General features: G+C 38.2%; 1 protein-coding gene across 1 annotated transcript; it reads right to left on the reverse strand.

Annotated features, from left to right (window-relative positions):
- Positions 1-8,792: 8,792 nt before the first annotated feature.
- On the reverse strand, positions 8,793-16,833 carry LOC5500903. Its single transcript, XM_032369283.2, has 2 exons — positions 16,419-16,833; positions 8,793-11,538 (listed from the first exon to the last, which is right to left on the reverse strand). Exons 1-2 carry the CDS (start codon positions 16,456-16,458, stop codon positions 11,006-11,008), a joined length of 573 nt encoding a protein of 190 aa, XP_032225174.1. The 5' UTR covers positions 16,459-16,833; the 3' UTR covers positions 8,793-11,005.
- Positions 16,834-18,108: the final 1,275 nt, after the last annotated feature.

The raw sequence follows: 18,108 nt of genomic DNA on the forward strand, positions 1-18,108 counted from the left end.
TGTTCTGTACTGTTGTGCACACTGTTCTGTACTGTTGTGTGCACTGTTCTGTACTGTTGTGTGCACTGTTCTGTACTGTTGTGCGTACTGTTTTGTACTGTTGTGCGCACTGTTCTGTACTGTATGATGTATCATTAGTCTATTTAACCTTAATAGATAAAAATATAAATAATGAAAAAACAACTACAGTCCGCAACCAACGTGAAAATGAAAATCGATAGTTCCTCCCTTCCACCTTCTAGAAAAGCTATTCTTGACTCGAAGAAAGTAAATAAACTCCTCCGTCACACTTTCATGTCTTGCCTCTTCTTTTCAACTCCTAAAATATAAACAATCATAATGGAAACATAGTGTCTTTCCAAGCACATAAGTGGATGGGTTTAATGCGTTTTTTTGGCATGAATTGATGAATATCAAATCAGATATTAGACAGTGTAGCGGGTATAATCTTAGAAAATTCTAGTAAAAAAAAACTTCACCTCGGGCACAATGATTTTTTTTTCTTATTGCGTCATTCCTAAAACCTTATTAGTCTGATATATGACTGCAAACATAGAGTTTGAAAACATCTAGACTCATTACAAGCACCTAAAACAGCAATTTTTGACAGGTTGGATGAATATTGTTGAAACACGTCTAGATAATTGAGTGTTGTGCTATAAGCGGTAGAAGAAAATCAATCTTCGTGAAGGGGACGAGCTAAGCCTTACTCATCACTCTTGTTACTAAAGTGCAATGGCGAACGTAAGAAAGATATTGGGATTTTTCCAAAGGAAAAAGGATAAAGTGGTTCACATTGATCAGCAAAAGCCACATAGAAATGACACATCCATAAGAAAGAAGTCCTCTTTATTGACAAACGACAGTTTCGAGATAAATCATAACAGTGTTGATGGGGATGAGTGCAAAAGAGCTGCTTCATTTGTGACATTTGTAGATACCTCTAGTGCGTCGCTGAAGGAGAGACGATTCGCTATTTGCGAGTGTATCGAGCAATCTTTACCCGGAGCTTATCAAGATAACAACTTACGGGACTCAAGGATGAAACTCACTCAAATCTACACACTGTCCCTTTATCTTGTTCTGTAATCGACTGATCATTTTGACTGAGCGTTTCGGTTTTGTGTCGCTTTTTATCGAACATGAGCGATTACTTGGAAAGAGGATGGTTTCAGTGCATCTACACGCTGGGTTTTCGTGGCGATGAAACAAATGGCTGAACTAGGCACCGGTAGAAGGGTAGATTAACAAACGAAGATGACACTACTGTTTTGCGATAAAAGTAAAGGCCCGGTTCAAAGTGAAATCACACACTCTATGCGATCTATAAATCATAAGATACAACGGGGAAATGGAACTAGTTTAAAGCTGTAGTGTTTTATTTTTAAAATTATTTTTTGAAAGGCAAAATATAAAAAGAAGAGATTGAAGTTATATTGGCTTTTGATAAGGCTAAGGTTATTGTTGTTTCGTGAAAAGTAGACAATCGCAAATCTCGCTATTCACGAAACCAAACACTCTATGCGATCTGTAAATCATAAGATACAACGGGGAAATGGAACTAGTTTAAAGCTGTAGTGTTTTATTTTTAAAATTATTTTTTGAAAGGCAAAATATAAAAAGAAGAGATTGAAGTTATATTGGCTTTTGATAAGGCTAAGGTTATTGTTGTTTCGTGAAAAATAGACAATCGCAAATCTCGCTATTCACGAAATCTCTTGAAAGCTCTTCAGACATAGAGGTTCCTAGTGAAACCACATATTAGCTTCATATGTTTTATAAAGTGTATGGCTTTAGTTTACACAGCCGCAATGGCAAAATATCTCAAATTCGATTAAAGAAAGTCTAATATTGCCAAAGTGCAATCTAAGCCGCTAGTGAAAGATTTAAGAGCTTAAGGAAGAAAAACCGAAAGTCTACTGCAAATAATAGACGAAAGGATCCGTCACTGGTGAACATAAAACGACTAATAAGAAGTAGTTCGTTTATTTGTCTTGAGACATTTGCCAAAAAATGTTTCTTTTTTTTTCTTAATACAGATAATGGCTCGCGGCGAAAGACGGGAAATCACATTATTAAAAATCATCAGGGACAATAAAAAATAATTTAAAGGCAGAAACTGTAATTGCTAGTTTTGTAAACAAATCCAAACAACATAATGTAGGGCTATTATTGCAAAACAGACCAAGGGGTCTGTGTGTATAAATGAGTGGAACGTGTGGAAACCCGAATGAATTGTCGAAAAGAAGAGTACAAAATTATCCGGTGGGAGGGGTAGGCATGTAGGTAGGGGGTGGCGTAGGGACCGCAACGCAATTTCCCCACCCCACCCCTACAAGCATTGAGCATTAGGTGTCGACAAAGAAGAGTAAAAAATTATCCCGTGGGAGACGTATACGCGTAGCTAAGGGTTAGCGTAGGGGGTCAGGTATAGATATCATGTGCAAAGGTTTCATCAATATGGCGATATTTCTATCCGTTTTTGGCTAATGAGGGGAGTGGGGTCAGGGTGATTCGCGCCAGGGATTACTCGAACAGTCACCTCTGGACATCGCCTTAGTGATTCTGTTTTGATCAGTTTATTTTTGTTCACGAAACAGACCTTTGCCTTTGACACAAAACGCCATATGCAGCGGCATCAATATGATGATCGAATCCCAGCTTGCAAAGCATAAATTACACACAGCCTTAATATAATCGGGATACTTTAAAAACCGCTTCCTTAGAAACTATAAGAGTTACGTTATCTATACCAAGAGAGTATGAGTGTATCATTAGTCAAGGGTAATATTCTAATACTAGGATAATAGTGAGATTCTTTTCGTACTAAAATGAAATAAAGCTTTCGGTGTTATCTTGCTAGGCGGGAGTTCGCCATACTCCTTATATCGAGACTTTAAAGTCTCTTTAGTGATGTCATGGTGTGAAACGAGAGAGCACAAACATGCAGATAAAAGCAAACTTCGAAATGTTTTCTTTTTCTTGTGCGCTTTTCCACTTCAAAAATGTAGCAAGCAATTATGGAAACAAACGTTTTCAAGCTAAACATTTTACCCACAGTAGCCTTTTGCCTCTGCAATTGAGGTTGCATATTAAATGGCAATATTACAGGTATTAGGTTCTCGAAAAGTGCATGTCATTTCCTCTAAGCAAAGATAGGGAATGGAAAAAAAGTTCAAGATCCATAGCATACTGAAAGCGTCTCAACATCGAATGTTCCATAGAGCATATTAACTATCGTATGGTTAACGCCAAGCCCCCTCCCCATGCTAAAATGGATAATTTTACAAAACAAAATAGAAATACTTGCAGGTTACCCCGACATTACAAGAATCTATCCATGTTATCATATATTTACCATCGTCAATTTGGATTATCTTATTGATTTTCCAAGCTTTTTTCCATACCCCTGTTGATGAAAATGTCACTTAAATCGTCACCGAAGTTATTCCTTGGAGAAGTAAAAAGAAAAAAATATAAGCAGAAATTAACCAGAGTTGGCAAATTAAATTGAGTCTACAATAGTTTAAAAATGCATAAATGCTTGAGAATTTGAAACCCATTACAGATTCTTATGGTAAAGGAGCTACAGCTTATATTTCCTATTTTTTTTAAACAAACCTATCGACCTAAAGTATTGGCATCTTATTTTTGCAGAGTTGCATTTTATTTCTTCAAACGTCGTCTACGTTAACCTCACACCCTTATTAAATGCCGCCTGTCGACCACAATGCAACGCAGGCTTGGTTCGAATTTCGTCACATGTTCTTTTGAGCGGCGAGTGTCTAGGGGTACACCCTTTCCCCTACTCCCCACCTCTTTCCTTGTTGGAAAGTCACCACTTCTAAAACTCTTTGTATATAATCTATGCCTGCGCTCTCCCCGCGCTCTCCCCTACAAAAATACTAACTTTGCAACGGCTTCTTTGCCTCACATTGTTGATGCTTTAGAGGGCAAAGATTAATCGACCTTCGATTCACTTCTCAAGAGCGAATATCAATTCTCGTTCCCAGACCTCCTCCTCCTATTTTGCTTTACGTGAAATTTCAGTTTGAACAGTTTAAAATACGATAAATAGAGCGGGTAATGCCTTGAAAAACACGGGAAAACTGCTATAATATTTGCTTTTTTCGAACCGAGAAAACCTGTATCACATGAAATGCATAAAGCATTTGTTTTTACAAAAACACTTTCCATTCACAATAGCGCATTGAAAACGACAGATAATATTATGTTATGTGTTGCCACTTACTAAACTAAGTGAAAGCCCCGGGAAATCACATGATCGTTGTGCTATGGTAATAAGGAGGGATAGATCATTATCATAAAACATTTCTTCTGGCAGCTAGGATAAATTTATGTATAACAAACTTCTAGTCTAGTCGGTCAAGCAGATAGACTGAAGGACAAACGAACAAACCCACGCACAGACAGACAAGAGGACAGATCGACAGACAGACGGGCAGACAGACAGACCATCTTTACCACCAGGCGGATGACCAAACAAATCGAGGAACAGGCAGACTATCAGACCGTAAGATGAGCAGACAGACGAACCAACGTATGGAAGAAAATGCAGAAACAAATGGAAAAACAGGCGTAGAGGACGGACGTACCACTCGACGGACAGACAGGCAGACAGACTCAGAGCCGTAGCAGAACCCGTAAGATTGGGTGGGTTGGGGGGAGTGGTGGTGGTGGTGGTGGGGGGGGGGGCACAAAGAAACATTAAGAAAATATTGGGGGTACAGCCACCCCCCTACTGGTCATTTCCTTTTTCTTTTTGAAAGGGGGGCACATGCCCTTCGTGTCCTCCTTGCTACGGCCCTGCAGACTGGACGAACGTACAAACAGACGGGCAAAGACGGAGAGACAGAAACAGACTGAAGGACTCTTTGAAGATGTACTGTATGATACATCCTTAATTAGTTACCTGATTGCTTGGATTTTTCATGCCATCGCAGATAATGGCAAGTGTTTTGATGCTGACTATTCTTGGGAAATCACCAAACCCCGCGCCAAATGAAAGCCCAATCAACTCAAATAAATCCAACGATGTGCAAGAGACATCTGTCCGCATACCGACCCGACTTATTCTTCTTATCAAAATCCCGACTATCACCACCCGGGTCAAGATATTTTGTCGCACAGGATACCATTTAGTTGTGCTACCAGGGGGGAGGTGCGGGGCAGTATTGACCATAAGAAGGTGGATAGATATGGTGAGTAAAACAATATTATCTCATAACCCTGACATGGTTTTAGTCATATCACACAAAAACCCCTCCGTCCCCCTTACACTTACACCCTGATAACATACACACGGGAGTGTATTTCGTTTGTATTGCCACTTGCATCAAGCATAGATAAGTGCTGTCTGGATAACTTAAATCAGGCTTTGTACGACAGGCTCCTAGGGATTCCACGCATCTCGAACATCAGGCGCGTGTCCAAGAGGAAGGGGGGAGGGGAAGCGAGGGGTTCGGACCACACCCTGCTCATGTGACCAGATGGGTTCGACTCCGGCTGACCCCGTCTTTGGTAGTTAAGAAGACGGTTGATTTTCTAGTGACCTATTACCAGAGCTTAAGGTGCCGACTTGGACTTTATTGATTCGTGGCCGAGTATATATTACTACCCTGAACCCCACCCTGCGTTTTTCTCTAGACACGCCCCTGGACATAGTGCAATTTAAAAACCGTCCTTAAAAATCTTGGCAAATAAAAACCCAGATCGTTTTGCCATTGACTTATCTTACTATAATCAAAAAAATATTTTTCTTCACCAATAAGCGCCCCCTATCCCCTCCCTCAAGCAAAATATCAACAAAAGGACTACCTGAAGGCTGTACTTGTACGCGCTCGCCTGCTTATAATCTGACCGAATTGCTCTCTACGTCAGGGGAACAACAAATGGAGTATCGTGCGAATTCGTAGTGTTGCAACAAAACGTTACATCGGTATCGCGGGCCCGGGGAAAGTCTTCTTTACGGTATGGCCCGAGTATCGTGCGAATTCGTAGTATTGCAACAAAACGTTACATCGGTATCGCGGGCTCGGGGAAAGTCTTCTTTACGGTATGGCCCGAGTATCGTGCGAATTCGTAGTGTTGCAACAAAACGTTACATCGGTATCGCGGGCTCGGGGAAAGTCTTCTTTACGGTATGGCCCGAGTATCGTGCGAATTCGTAGTGTTGCAACAAAACGTTACATCGGTATCGCGGGCTCGGGGAAAGTCTTCTTTACGGTATGGCCCGAGTATCGTGCGAATTCGTAGTGTTGCAACAAAACGTTACATCGGTATCGCGGGCTCGGGGAAAGTCTTCTTTACGGTATGGCCCGAGTATCGTGCGAATTCGTAGTATTGCAACAAAACGTTACATCGGTATCGCGGGCTCGGGGAAAGTCTTCTTTACGGTATGGCCCGAGTATCGTGCGAATTCGTAGTGTTGCAACAAAACGTTACATCGGTATCGCGGGCTCGGGGAAAGTCTTCTTTACGGTATGGCCCGAGTATCGTGCGAATTCGTAGTGTTGCAACAAAACGTTACATCGGTATCGCGGGCTCGGGGAAAGTCTTCTTTACGGTAAGTGAAATGGATGCAACCCCCCCCCCCCCCCCCCCCCCCCCCCGTTGGCGGCCAGAAATTTGGTGTGACCGGGTGGTATTTTTGGTTATTTTAGATTTTGCAAAGATTTTAAGTAAGCGATTTTTGGATTGCGATTATAATTGTTTTACGTATTTTACGGATTGTTTCTCAAACGTGATTCTAATTCGATCCGTACACGTTTAGGAATTTACTTTCAACATGTTTCAAATTCCTTTAGATTAGTATCAATAGCTTGATAGTGATAATTGACTTAAGTTTAGCGTCCTTTTACCATTTCCCAGGAAGATTAGTTTCTAAATTTGACAGGACAATGGACGCTGAGTAATATGAGCAGTAGTAAATGTAAGCGTCCCTAGAAAAATGCGCGTCCCCAAGCGAGTATAAAAGCGGCTGTTTTTACAGTATCTGTTAGTTTTTTTTAGTACCGTTGAGCAAAGGTGACGCATTGCTTGCGAGGCGTGATGCGGGAGCGAGAAATGCAGTTGCTCAGGGAAGACAGTCAGCAGAGATAAGCTACAAGCTTAGAGCGCTGTCCGTACGGGCCTGTCATGCCAGTTGTGTTCAGTTTGATTTACCGGTTGTAAGTACTTTGGTTTTTAAAACTAGCCTTTGGTTTAGGTTACCTTTTCTCGGGATTTGACTATGTTTGTTATCACTTAAACTTTATTATTTAATTTTTTAATAAATCCTTATAAGTCCATGCCTTGCATCATGTATTCGTTCTCACGTTGCCTTTCGCTCGATCGTTTTCGTTTCATTCCATTTATTTTTGCCTACTTTTTGGCTAGTGCCAGAACCTGATAGTTTTGCTTTCAGTATTGCATTTGTTTCTACATTTTTCGTAACCGCACGGTTCTTAACGTCAAGTTCCGACGGTTACATTGGTAATGGGTAATTTCTTATTAAGGGATCATCTTCAAATACTATGCTTTTTCCATATGATACCACAATTTAACAACAATTACACGATTTGGGAGGTTGTGGTCGAGGACGTCCGGTATCCACAAATCACGTGCTCTGATTGGCTTTTTACTGAATTCATCATGCTTCACGTTTTAATTTAAAAAAACCCACACACCTCATTTTATTTGGAACCATTGACTGTACAAGAGCATTTACAAGAGCGCTTTAAAAAGAACTACTTCGATTCATTCAAGTCGACAAAATACGAGGGCCAAGGAGCACGAAGAAACGCCCACCAAGCCATTAATCGAAAGGGACATACAAAAAATGCACTAAGGGTGCTTCCCACTCACAAATCGTACCAGTTTCTGACAATAGGAGAGGAGGACACGGAAAACACGCAAACAGAAGAGGCCAAGGCACTTGGCATTGATAACTACCATTAGGATGAGCGTGTCACGTAGTCTGGGCGTGACACAATGACGCCTACATGTCATGCAACGCGAGCGTGACACAATGATGCTCGTACGTCACAAAACGATAGCATAACACAGTGACGCCTACGTGTCACGCAACGAGACCGTAACGCAACAATGCTCGTATGTCACAAAACGATAGTGTAACACAGTGACGCCTACATGACACGCAACAAGCGCGAGACACATTGATGTAACTCACGTCACAAAACTAGAGATTAATACAATGATGCTCTTATTTCAAACAACGATAGTGTTACAAGATGACGCCTACTTGTCACACAACGAAAGTGTGACATAAAACTCCTACAGGTCACAAAACAAGAGGCTGACACAATGACGCGTACATGTTATTTCTCTACATCACGCTACTTGCTCCAAGAAAACGGAATTATAATTGCTCGAGCGAGCAGCAAGAATTATTTGGTAAGTATGATGTATTACGGGGTTTGCTTATCATGGCTTTCGAAGTTTGTCATTTGATAATAAAAGAACTCGGATAATCAAACTAGCCCCTCACCTAAGGGAAAAGCGAAAGATATTCAACAGCCCAAACCCCATTGCCTGGCGTTTGTTCTGTAAGGCTTTGTTTATAAATGCAACTGAGCGAAATAACTTTATGAAGGGAAGACAAACCAACCAAATTCCTAAGATGACGGGTAAATAATAAGCATTCAGTAGATCTCTGCGTTATTTGATGAGACTTTTGTATAGAGGGAAATGTAAAATCTCGAAATATCAATCCGAAAAATCACATTTCTCTGCCCTTCTAATATCAAACATTAAATTGCTTTATTTTACTCGATACTGGGTTTGCAGTATTTTATATTTTGAGTCTATTTTTCCACAACAATGTCCAGTCCAGAACTACTATGATTGCAAATCATTGCCCAAGAAATAAAACAAAATGGATTGCTACATTATTTTAAACCAAGGCAAACACAGCCACGGAGGAGACACATAGATTCTTTAGAAATCAGTGGGCTTCAGTGAATACTGCAGTGTACTTACATGCAGAAGCTATTGTTATTGAGAAGCAGGAGATCAAAAATTCTGTATAGTTCACTAAATGTTAATGCATGGGCAGTAATCTTTTCAGTAGCTATTATCATGGCCACCACTTAGACCCAAATAGCTTACTGGGTATGTACAGGCATGCAGCTCGGGGTGGGCACACGGGTTGTGCCCCTCCCACTCAACCACCTCAACCACCTTTTTTAAAAATATACTTACTTTCCATAATATCTATGACTGCACATCCCCTCCACAGCTAATCAGATTGTTTATTATGGTTATCAGACTTCACCTTTCCTTTTCTAGACATACAATGCCTTCAATTAAATAATTTCTTTTGTTTAATAAAATAAGACTACAAGCAATTTGTTTTTGTTCTACTTCTCTTATAAAACAAACAGAGAAACCATAAAAGGGTTAGTGATCAGCCAAGACAGTGGCTGCAAAGAAAAGGGGGTCTTGCATAAACCTGGCTTATGGAAAATGTGCGAACTGCTCCACACAAATCTAAAAGAATATTGATTTTACCCTTGCAATTGAATGACCAATCAATCTATGAGCTCGAGCACTTCACTTCTCCACGAGAACTTATAGTTAGATAAAGGTTAAACTTGACGCACTTTGAATTAAACTGGACGCACTCTTTTAGATAAACTTGACGCACTTTGAGTTAAAACTGACGCACTTTGTGATAAACGTGACGCAGCTTAATTTACACGTGACGCACTTTAAGTTAAACTTGATGCACTTTGTAATAAACTTTGTTCGCGCTGAAATAAACTTTATCTACTTTCAGACAAACTTGAAACACTTTAAAAGCACTTAATTGTAATATCCTTGAGACACGTCTCCGACGGATGTTTTATTCCCATATTCATGGCTAAAAGTATAGATTAATGCGCGACTAACATTATTTTCCAGAATATTATTAAAAGTTACATTCTTTAAAATAAGCCAAAACATCAATGACAATCATACGGGATATTTTGTAAAAACAAATTCCTGTTGTGACAAGTTCTGAAAATGTTTTGAAAGTATTTCTTTTCGACGTTACCTGAAAATGTAAAAAGTAACTTATAGATTTTACATTTACTTAACCAGCAAGAAACATCTGCTTTCAAAATTCTACAAATCTTGCGTCAACTTTAGTTCAATAAGTATGAGTCAGCAAAATGTTTGTATATTTTGATGGTTTATATTTTGACGCGCAAACCATGTCCGTCAAGTTCAACTTCAAATCCATCTCATAGTTATCTTTTTTAAATAGAACAGAGTCGGATATCTCGAATTTTTAGCAAGGCAATATCTCTTACTATAACAAAGGTATATAAGAAATAACGTAACAGAAGCTAATGTCACAATCCATCAAAACCTTTATTTAAAAGAAAATGTTGGACGGTTTTTTGTACAAATTTGATTAATCACAATTTCCAAATCTTAGAAGTTCACCCGCAAATTTCATTCATATCAATTGGTAAAAGAAATAATTTGTTTGGCAGAAATTAATTAGGTCTTAAATGGCTATTTCACGCTGCGTAAAACAAACAGGGTGAAACACAATTCAACAAATTAGACATTTTTCCGTCACGAACGGAGAAAGAGCAAGATGAAAGATATGCAAATGCAATAATTTGATATTATAGAGGTTCATGAAAATCCTGTCAACTTCTTGTTTTGCTTTTTTTGAAACTTACAAAGCAATGCCTTGGGCGAAATTCGCCGTTAAGTTTTTCTATCAGTTAGTGTTGCGTTTTGATAGCGTCAGTTTTACTGCAATCGCATAGACCTTTGAAAGAGGTGTTAGTTACTTTATGTTATTTGTGCGACCAATTGCGATTTGTTATTTCCAGTGGTTTTGTTCCTTCCCTTCGGTTTGTTAATGAAAGCCACAGATTTAGCTTCCAAGTCGAACTTCCCACTCATCGAGAGCCATGATAAAAAGGCGTCTCATCTCTCGGATTATTTGTGACTCCTGTCACAAACTTCACACCAACTTAATAATTCATAACAACCCAAACCCATTAAGCTTGTACTGTACAACAAGAAGGCTACGAAGTGTGTACAAGTCTTGCCCCCAAAAGAATATTTCCCTTTCCAATTCTTCGCAAATAGCCATTCGGCGTCTTTCCCCTTTGTAATCGACATTGTCTGGCATGTTTTCATCCTCGTCTGTTCCAGTTATGAATCCCATATTGGAAAGAGGGACATATTGTTTCATTGCTTCCATCTTTCTATCTGATTTTCCATGTTCCAATTTCTCAGACTTATTTTCTTCGTCCTGGTTTTTGTTTTCCTTGCTATGGTATTTCGTCCGCGTTTTTCTTCCAAGAAGTTTCATCTTTACTAATGCTCGCATCGGAATCCGTTTTCTTCGTGTTTCTTCGCTCTTTTCTCTCCTTTCTGGTTCACAGATATCATTTTCGTCGGCGTTACTTCCCAGAGGATAAAAGGAAGACTCGTTAGCTTTCTTATTTCCAGCAACCCCTTCATGATTTTCTCTTCTTTGAGTCTCCATTCTTGCTTGCATTGACTGAGCTATAGAACAAAGCATAAATCCATCTGTTAACGATAGCTTACAATATTTATCAACTATCTTGGCACAAAACATGGCGTGTCCTTTAATGTGATTAATAACAATAATTCATCATACAGCAGGCGCATTTCCTTTAAGTAAAAATACTGTCGTTTAATATTAATCTACTTCTTTAAAGTAACTCGCAGATTTTGGTTTCAATTCTCCAAAGAAATAATATAAATTTTTCATTTGTATACATATATATTAGAAATATACGTAATTTTCGTGTTTTTTTTTTTTATTTTGAAATCCTCTTTCCTCTTCGCCAATTATAACGAGCTTTCAGTACCTTCAAATCATATCGCCTGATATCATTAACTTAACTACAAATCAAAGTTTGGAGAATTCATTATATCATATCAACAGTCAACAGATTTTTTTTATCTTTGACTCGATCCTATTGATAACTCTGATAGTGGATCGCGCAAATCATAAGCCAAAAACAACAAACCGGCAAAAAAGACTATGTTTGTACTGTAGACATCATATTTTTACTTATTTTTTTGGCGGGAGTCATACATATACATCGCTATCGTTAAGGCGTAGACAACGAGGTCTAATTGGCGCCAATGTCTCCTGAAACTATCCGCTTGATGTTAAATTTTTTACGCACATACTCGAAGCAGAAACTGCCTCGGGTTTCCGACTCTGAGTCGTCGTTATCAAACTTGCATTGGTCGTGGTGCAGGTGCACGCCTGACTATTTGTTGTCTCACACATTACAGTAAACGAAAAACATGTTATTTTAAGTGCAAAGCAGTTTTTTTTTGCTTAGGCCCTTGAGACTCGTTATGAGTTTTTTTTTTTTAACACGAAGGCTTTTTTGGAGCTACTAAAATAAAACGTGGGCTGAAGTGCAGGCTTTTGGTGCACTCACCTGAGACTAGCTCTCGACCATTATCGCCGAGAAAAGCGACTAGATTTAATGTTATAAATGAGAAATTTAAAAGGTGTCGGCATTGCCTTTCTACAATGATTTATAGCCTGGTTTCTATTTATTCTTACCAATCGCCCTAATCGCTCCAATGGGGAACAATGTACATACGGATTGGGGGATCTCCAGTTAACACGCGATTGGATGATTCAATATGATCGCCCGGATGTAGGAGACTAACTTGATGAAAATGCCGTTGTCCTATGTAATGTTAAAAACCTAAACGCCAAACTGAAATCTAATATTGCTTATTTTCTTGTAATCGAAGTACAAAAGAACTCTATAAAATGGCATGAAGTCGAGGATATAGACTTTATAGAGGCCTATAATTTTTATTCTATTATGAGTCACATTCCAATCTTGTGATTCACCCACGGAGATTTCACAGTTTCATATGATCGCCTGCAACACCCCGAAAAATTTTTTTTACAACGAAATCGTAACTGAATTTTCGTCTTTCTTGGCATTGCAAATCGGTAAAAAGGGTAGCGACGACTTAACAAACAAATAGACATATTAAAATAGAACTTTAGTCCTCCGTTAGTAACAACAACCACTCTTTGTTGCTACCTAGCAGCATTTTTTTCAAAGGGATTAAAATAAAAACTTATGGTCTCACCTATCAAAAGAAGATAGCGCGATCAAATAATGCAAGAAAATATCATTTTAATGGTGGTTTGCACTGTTCGCTTGGCAGGTGATTTATACTTTCCTTCGTTTCGACATGTATAATTTAATTGCCGCCATATCATTTTTTTCCTACGATTTTTTATAGATTTAAATTATTAGTGACCACTGTTCGGGCTATATATTATTATAAATAGTGCGTCTAAGAAAATAAACTTTACAATCGAGAAGTTCCCTTAGCATAATGCGTTTTTCCAAGAAAAGCGCTTCTTGACCGATAATGCGTTTTTCCTAGAAGAGCAAACGAGTCCTTATAATAGTAAAAAATGTTTGTTAAAATTCAGATGAAAAATGCATTTCGACGTTTAAAAAGGACAAAATGTTCCAGATAAACCAACAGATGAAACCAGATGTTCGGAACAAAAAACTTTATCATTGGGGTGCATTCATTAGTGGTAGTATTAAAATCGCAAAGATTATTTGAGTGTCTGAGATCTTCCTCAAATAGAACTCATTTATGTCAGCAGAAGTTTAAGTAGGCCGTAGGAATCAACACTAATTTCTAGATATTACACCGCAATTCAAAAAACAGAGGAGTAATATGTTGGAAATAAGATAGGCCGGTAGTAAATGTTTTGATGGTCAGGTACAGCATTTAGAGGATTCTGATTAAGTCTGAGATAAGTCACGTAATACTAATACTAAAGTTCTTAGAAAATGTCTGTCTATCTCACAATAATATGGTGTTATAAAAAACGGATGATTTTGAAACAGCCAGCATTAAAGAAAAACACTTAATAATAAAGCTTGCATATTCTAAATTCATTTTGTTACACAAAATACTGGGTAGTCAACCTGCAAGACTTTCGCAGATAAAATTTGCCTAATAATATTTTTATCAAGAGTTTGATTTTGTTTCCATTTGTTTGCTCCGCCCTAACGGACACCTAGTCCCTCCCAACCACGCCTTACCCTAATTTTACTAAATATTCCCATCTATTCTTTTCGCCGATCCGACCGGCAATTAAATAAGATGCAATGAAGCTGCGAGCTTTTATATATATATATATATATATATATATATATATATATATATATATATATATATATATATATATATATATATATATATATATTCTATTCCTCTTTCTACTTTGTTGGTACAACTCCACCCCCATAGTTACCTTAACTTACCTTACCACCGTTATATAAGAAGGGGGGGGGTGGGGGATACGGATACCTTACCACTCCTATTAGCCCATCAATCCAATCCTACCCAATAACCAAGCCTCCTTCTTGGCATTGCAAATCGGTAAAAAGTGTACCTAGGACTATGCAAACACGTAGAATTTCAGTCCTCCGTAAGTAACAACCACTCCTGTTCTCTCCTAGCAGCATTTTTTCAAATGGATAGAAATAAAAACTTATATAAACTTCAAAGCCGTAGTAGGGGGGGGGGCACTGGGGGCGTTAGCTCCCCCCCAGTATTTTCAAAGATTAGAAGGAAATGATCTGTAGGGGCGTGGCTGTCCCCCCTCCCCTCCAATATTTTCTTAACGTTTCTGCATTGTGCCCCCCCTTCACAATCTTACGGGGCCTACTACGGCTCTGAACTTGTATCTCCTATCCAAAGGACATAGCGCGATTAAATAATGCAAGAAAATATCATTTTAATGGTGGTTTGCACTGTTCGCTTGGACAGGTGATTTATACTTTCCTCCGTTTCAACATGTATAATTTAATTGGCACCATATCATTTTTTTCCTACGATTTTTTATAGATTTAAATTATTAATGACCGCTGTTCGGGCTATATATTATTATAAAAAGTGCATCTAAGAAAATAAACTTTACAATCAAGAATTATTAACATAATGCGTTTTTCCTAGAAAAGCGCTTCTTGATGGATAATGCGGTTTTCCTAGGAAAGCAAACGAGTCCTTATAATAGTAAAACAATGTTTGTTAAAATTCAGATGAAAAATGCATTTCGGCGTTTAAAAAGGGCACAATGTTCCAGATAAACCAACAGATGAAACCAGATGTTTCTACGTTAAGGCGGAACAAAAAACTTTATCATTGGGGTGCATTTCATTAGTATTAAAATCTCAAAGATTATTTGAGTGTCTGAGATCTTCCTCAAATAGAACATATCCATGTCAGTCGAAGTTTAAGTAGGCCGTAGGCATCAACACCAATTTCTAGATATTGTATCACAATTAAAAAAACAGAGGAGTAATATATTGTAAATAAGATAGCCCGGTAGCTTTGGTAAATGTTTTGATAGATCAGGTACAGCATTAAGAGGATTTTGATTAAGACTAAGATAAGTCACGTAATACTAATACTAAAGTTCTTAGAAAATGTCTGTCTATCTCATAATAATATCGTGTTATAAAAACGGATGGTTTTGGAACATCCAGCATTAAAGAAAGACACTTGATAAAAGGCTTGCATATTCTAAATTCATTTTGTTACACAAAATACTGGTTAGTCGACCCTGCAAAATTTTCGCAGATAAAATTTGCTTAAGAATATTTTTATCAAGAGTTTGAATTTTGTTTCCATTTGTTTGCTCCGCCCTAACGAGCACCTAGTCCCTCCCAACCACGCCTCATTATACCTACTTGCCTATCTTTCCATGCCCCACCCCTACTTGCCCATCTCTCCATTCCCTACCCCCCAGCCCCACTTTGAACGATAGAATAGGGCTTCAACATTACGTCTAATCAAACAAGTGCCGTGCCATGTCTATTCGTCATCATATCTCTATTCATCGATAAAGAGGAAGGAGATTTGGGGAACTATTTTATAGAAATCAGGTATCGTTTTCTTTTTATATATTTCCTTTGCAATACTTTCGTGTCGCTTTCTTAAAATAATGTACCAAAAGAGGCATTGCTGTTTCGAGAATCTTAAAAGGTGGTTTATAGAATCACAGTTCAAAGAGTTATAAAAAAATCAAATAAAAGGCAAATTTCATTAAAACGGTAGTAGTTTCTTTAAATTCTTCTTTTGCGCATTGATTCTTTTCGAAATACTCTTACTCACAAAAGAAAATTAAATTGAATAATGCATTCGCAAACATGCACTCCGTTTTTCCCCTTTTTGTTATATTTGTGAAGCAAATCACAAAGAAATAAACTTTGTTATCATACTACAAAAACAGAAATAATCCTGATTTTGAAGCGTTTTCGAAATTATAGACCTAAAACGCCGATAACTATATAATCATCAACATGCGAAAACGTTTACGAGGATATGATATAACATCACTATACCTTTCCATCTCAAAATTTGATGAGCCCATCGCATTTCCATGCTTTCGCTTGCAAGTCAATTTCTGAAATATGATGCTCTCTCAGCCCGAGGGCTTACTGAATGTAATTCGGAAGGGATTCCTATTTGTTGATAAAAGGCTCATAACATCTTTAGAACCCTTAGGACCCATCATTCCTAATCCAAATGACATGAAATCTTGCGTGAAACATAAGATAATGAATTATTGTGTAAAGAAACCGCCCTGGAGGTCCACACACTTATACTTTTAGCTTAGAGTCGTCCATTATGATAAAACCTGTTTAGTTGCTAAAGTGGAAAGATAAATTTACTAGTAATCGGGACTTTATCACCTCTAAGGATTGCAATGCAAATTTGTGATCACTATTGTATGGCATTGAATCAACGATGGATTTGTTGTCGAGAGAGGTTCCTGCTCTAATAGCCTTCTCAATAGACTCTTGATAGCCTTTTGGGAAACCTGTTTGAAGTATATGCCTTTTTATCAGGTGATTCCATCTGATGAGGGGGGACGGGGAGATGAGTAGGCATATAAAAATCATATACAAAAAAATTAGTTTTGATTGCGTAAGCGGACGTTTTCTTCGCAATTTTCCGATTCTCACAGGAACGAAAGAGCAGGAAAAACTAAGAACGCAAGACATATCAAGATATTGCTGCTAATTTTGTTTATAGGACCAGGCTTCCTGTGTTAAAATCTGTAAAAGTTTCCAAGCTACATGAATGACAAATATGGTAGACAAATATGGGCATAGATGATTTCTAAGTTAAATAGATTTCCAAATAAGGTAAGCATATGATTAATAGATTTTCAAATAAGGTTAGCATGATTAATAGATTTCCATATAAGGCTAGCATGATTAATAGAGTTCCAAATATTAAGGTTAGCATGATAAAGGAAATTTTAACAGTTGACACCCTTTTATACGTCCCTTTAAAACAAACAATCTTGATATAAAACCCATCTATGCTTGTGTTTGACAAACTCTCGGTTGTGTTGCGACGGCAATCCCGCTCACGTCCTAGTAAAAAACAACTTTAGAATTCGTGAAGGTAAACCGGCGAGTGAGGTGGGGTGGTAGGGTTGGGGGATGAAGGTAGGAGGGGGGGGGGGAAGGGGAGGAGACGAAGTGCATCCTATGCCAAATAGGTCCCTAGTTACACGTCTGACTATAGATCACAACAACACATCAAATCCAAGCCTTTCAAAATTATCACCATTTGGGGTGTCCAGGGCTCCTTTTGGCTTGAGGTTGAGTTGGAGATGTGTGGAATAGATAAACTCCGCCTAAATCTGCAACCTATCTAGCCTGCGTAACCCCGCGAAGAATGTGGAAGAAGGATGGGGAGAGAGCCTCTCCTCTTCATTCACTGCTTATTTCATTGAAACCCCACAGAAATGCTTGCTACGCAGACTACAAGCTATCGCAAGTGTGAGAAAGCATCCATTTCCATCGGCTGATTTTAAAAGATCATTGCGGTATTTTCGATTGAACTTTTGAATGAAGTGTGAAACTTTGTTTATTTTAGATGGCTATTTTAGATGGCATATTTTGTCTTTTAATATTTAATAAGAGCAATTTAACAAAGGCGTGTCTGATTCAAGCTCCTAATATTATACTTCCAAATCATTCAAAATCTTATCACGACTGCGTTGGTTTTCTCAATTTT

The sequence above is a fragment of the Nematostella vectensis genome, chromosome 4 (genome assembly GCF_932526225.1).
Source record: "Nematostella vectensis chromosome 4, jaNemVect1.1, whole genome shotgun sequence".
Classification (NCBI taxonomy): Eukaryota; Metazoa; Cnidaria; class Anthozoa; order Actiniaria; family Edwardsiidae; genus Nematostella; species Nematostella vectensis.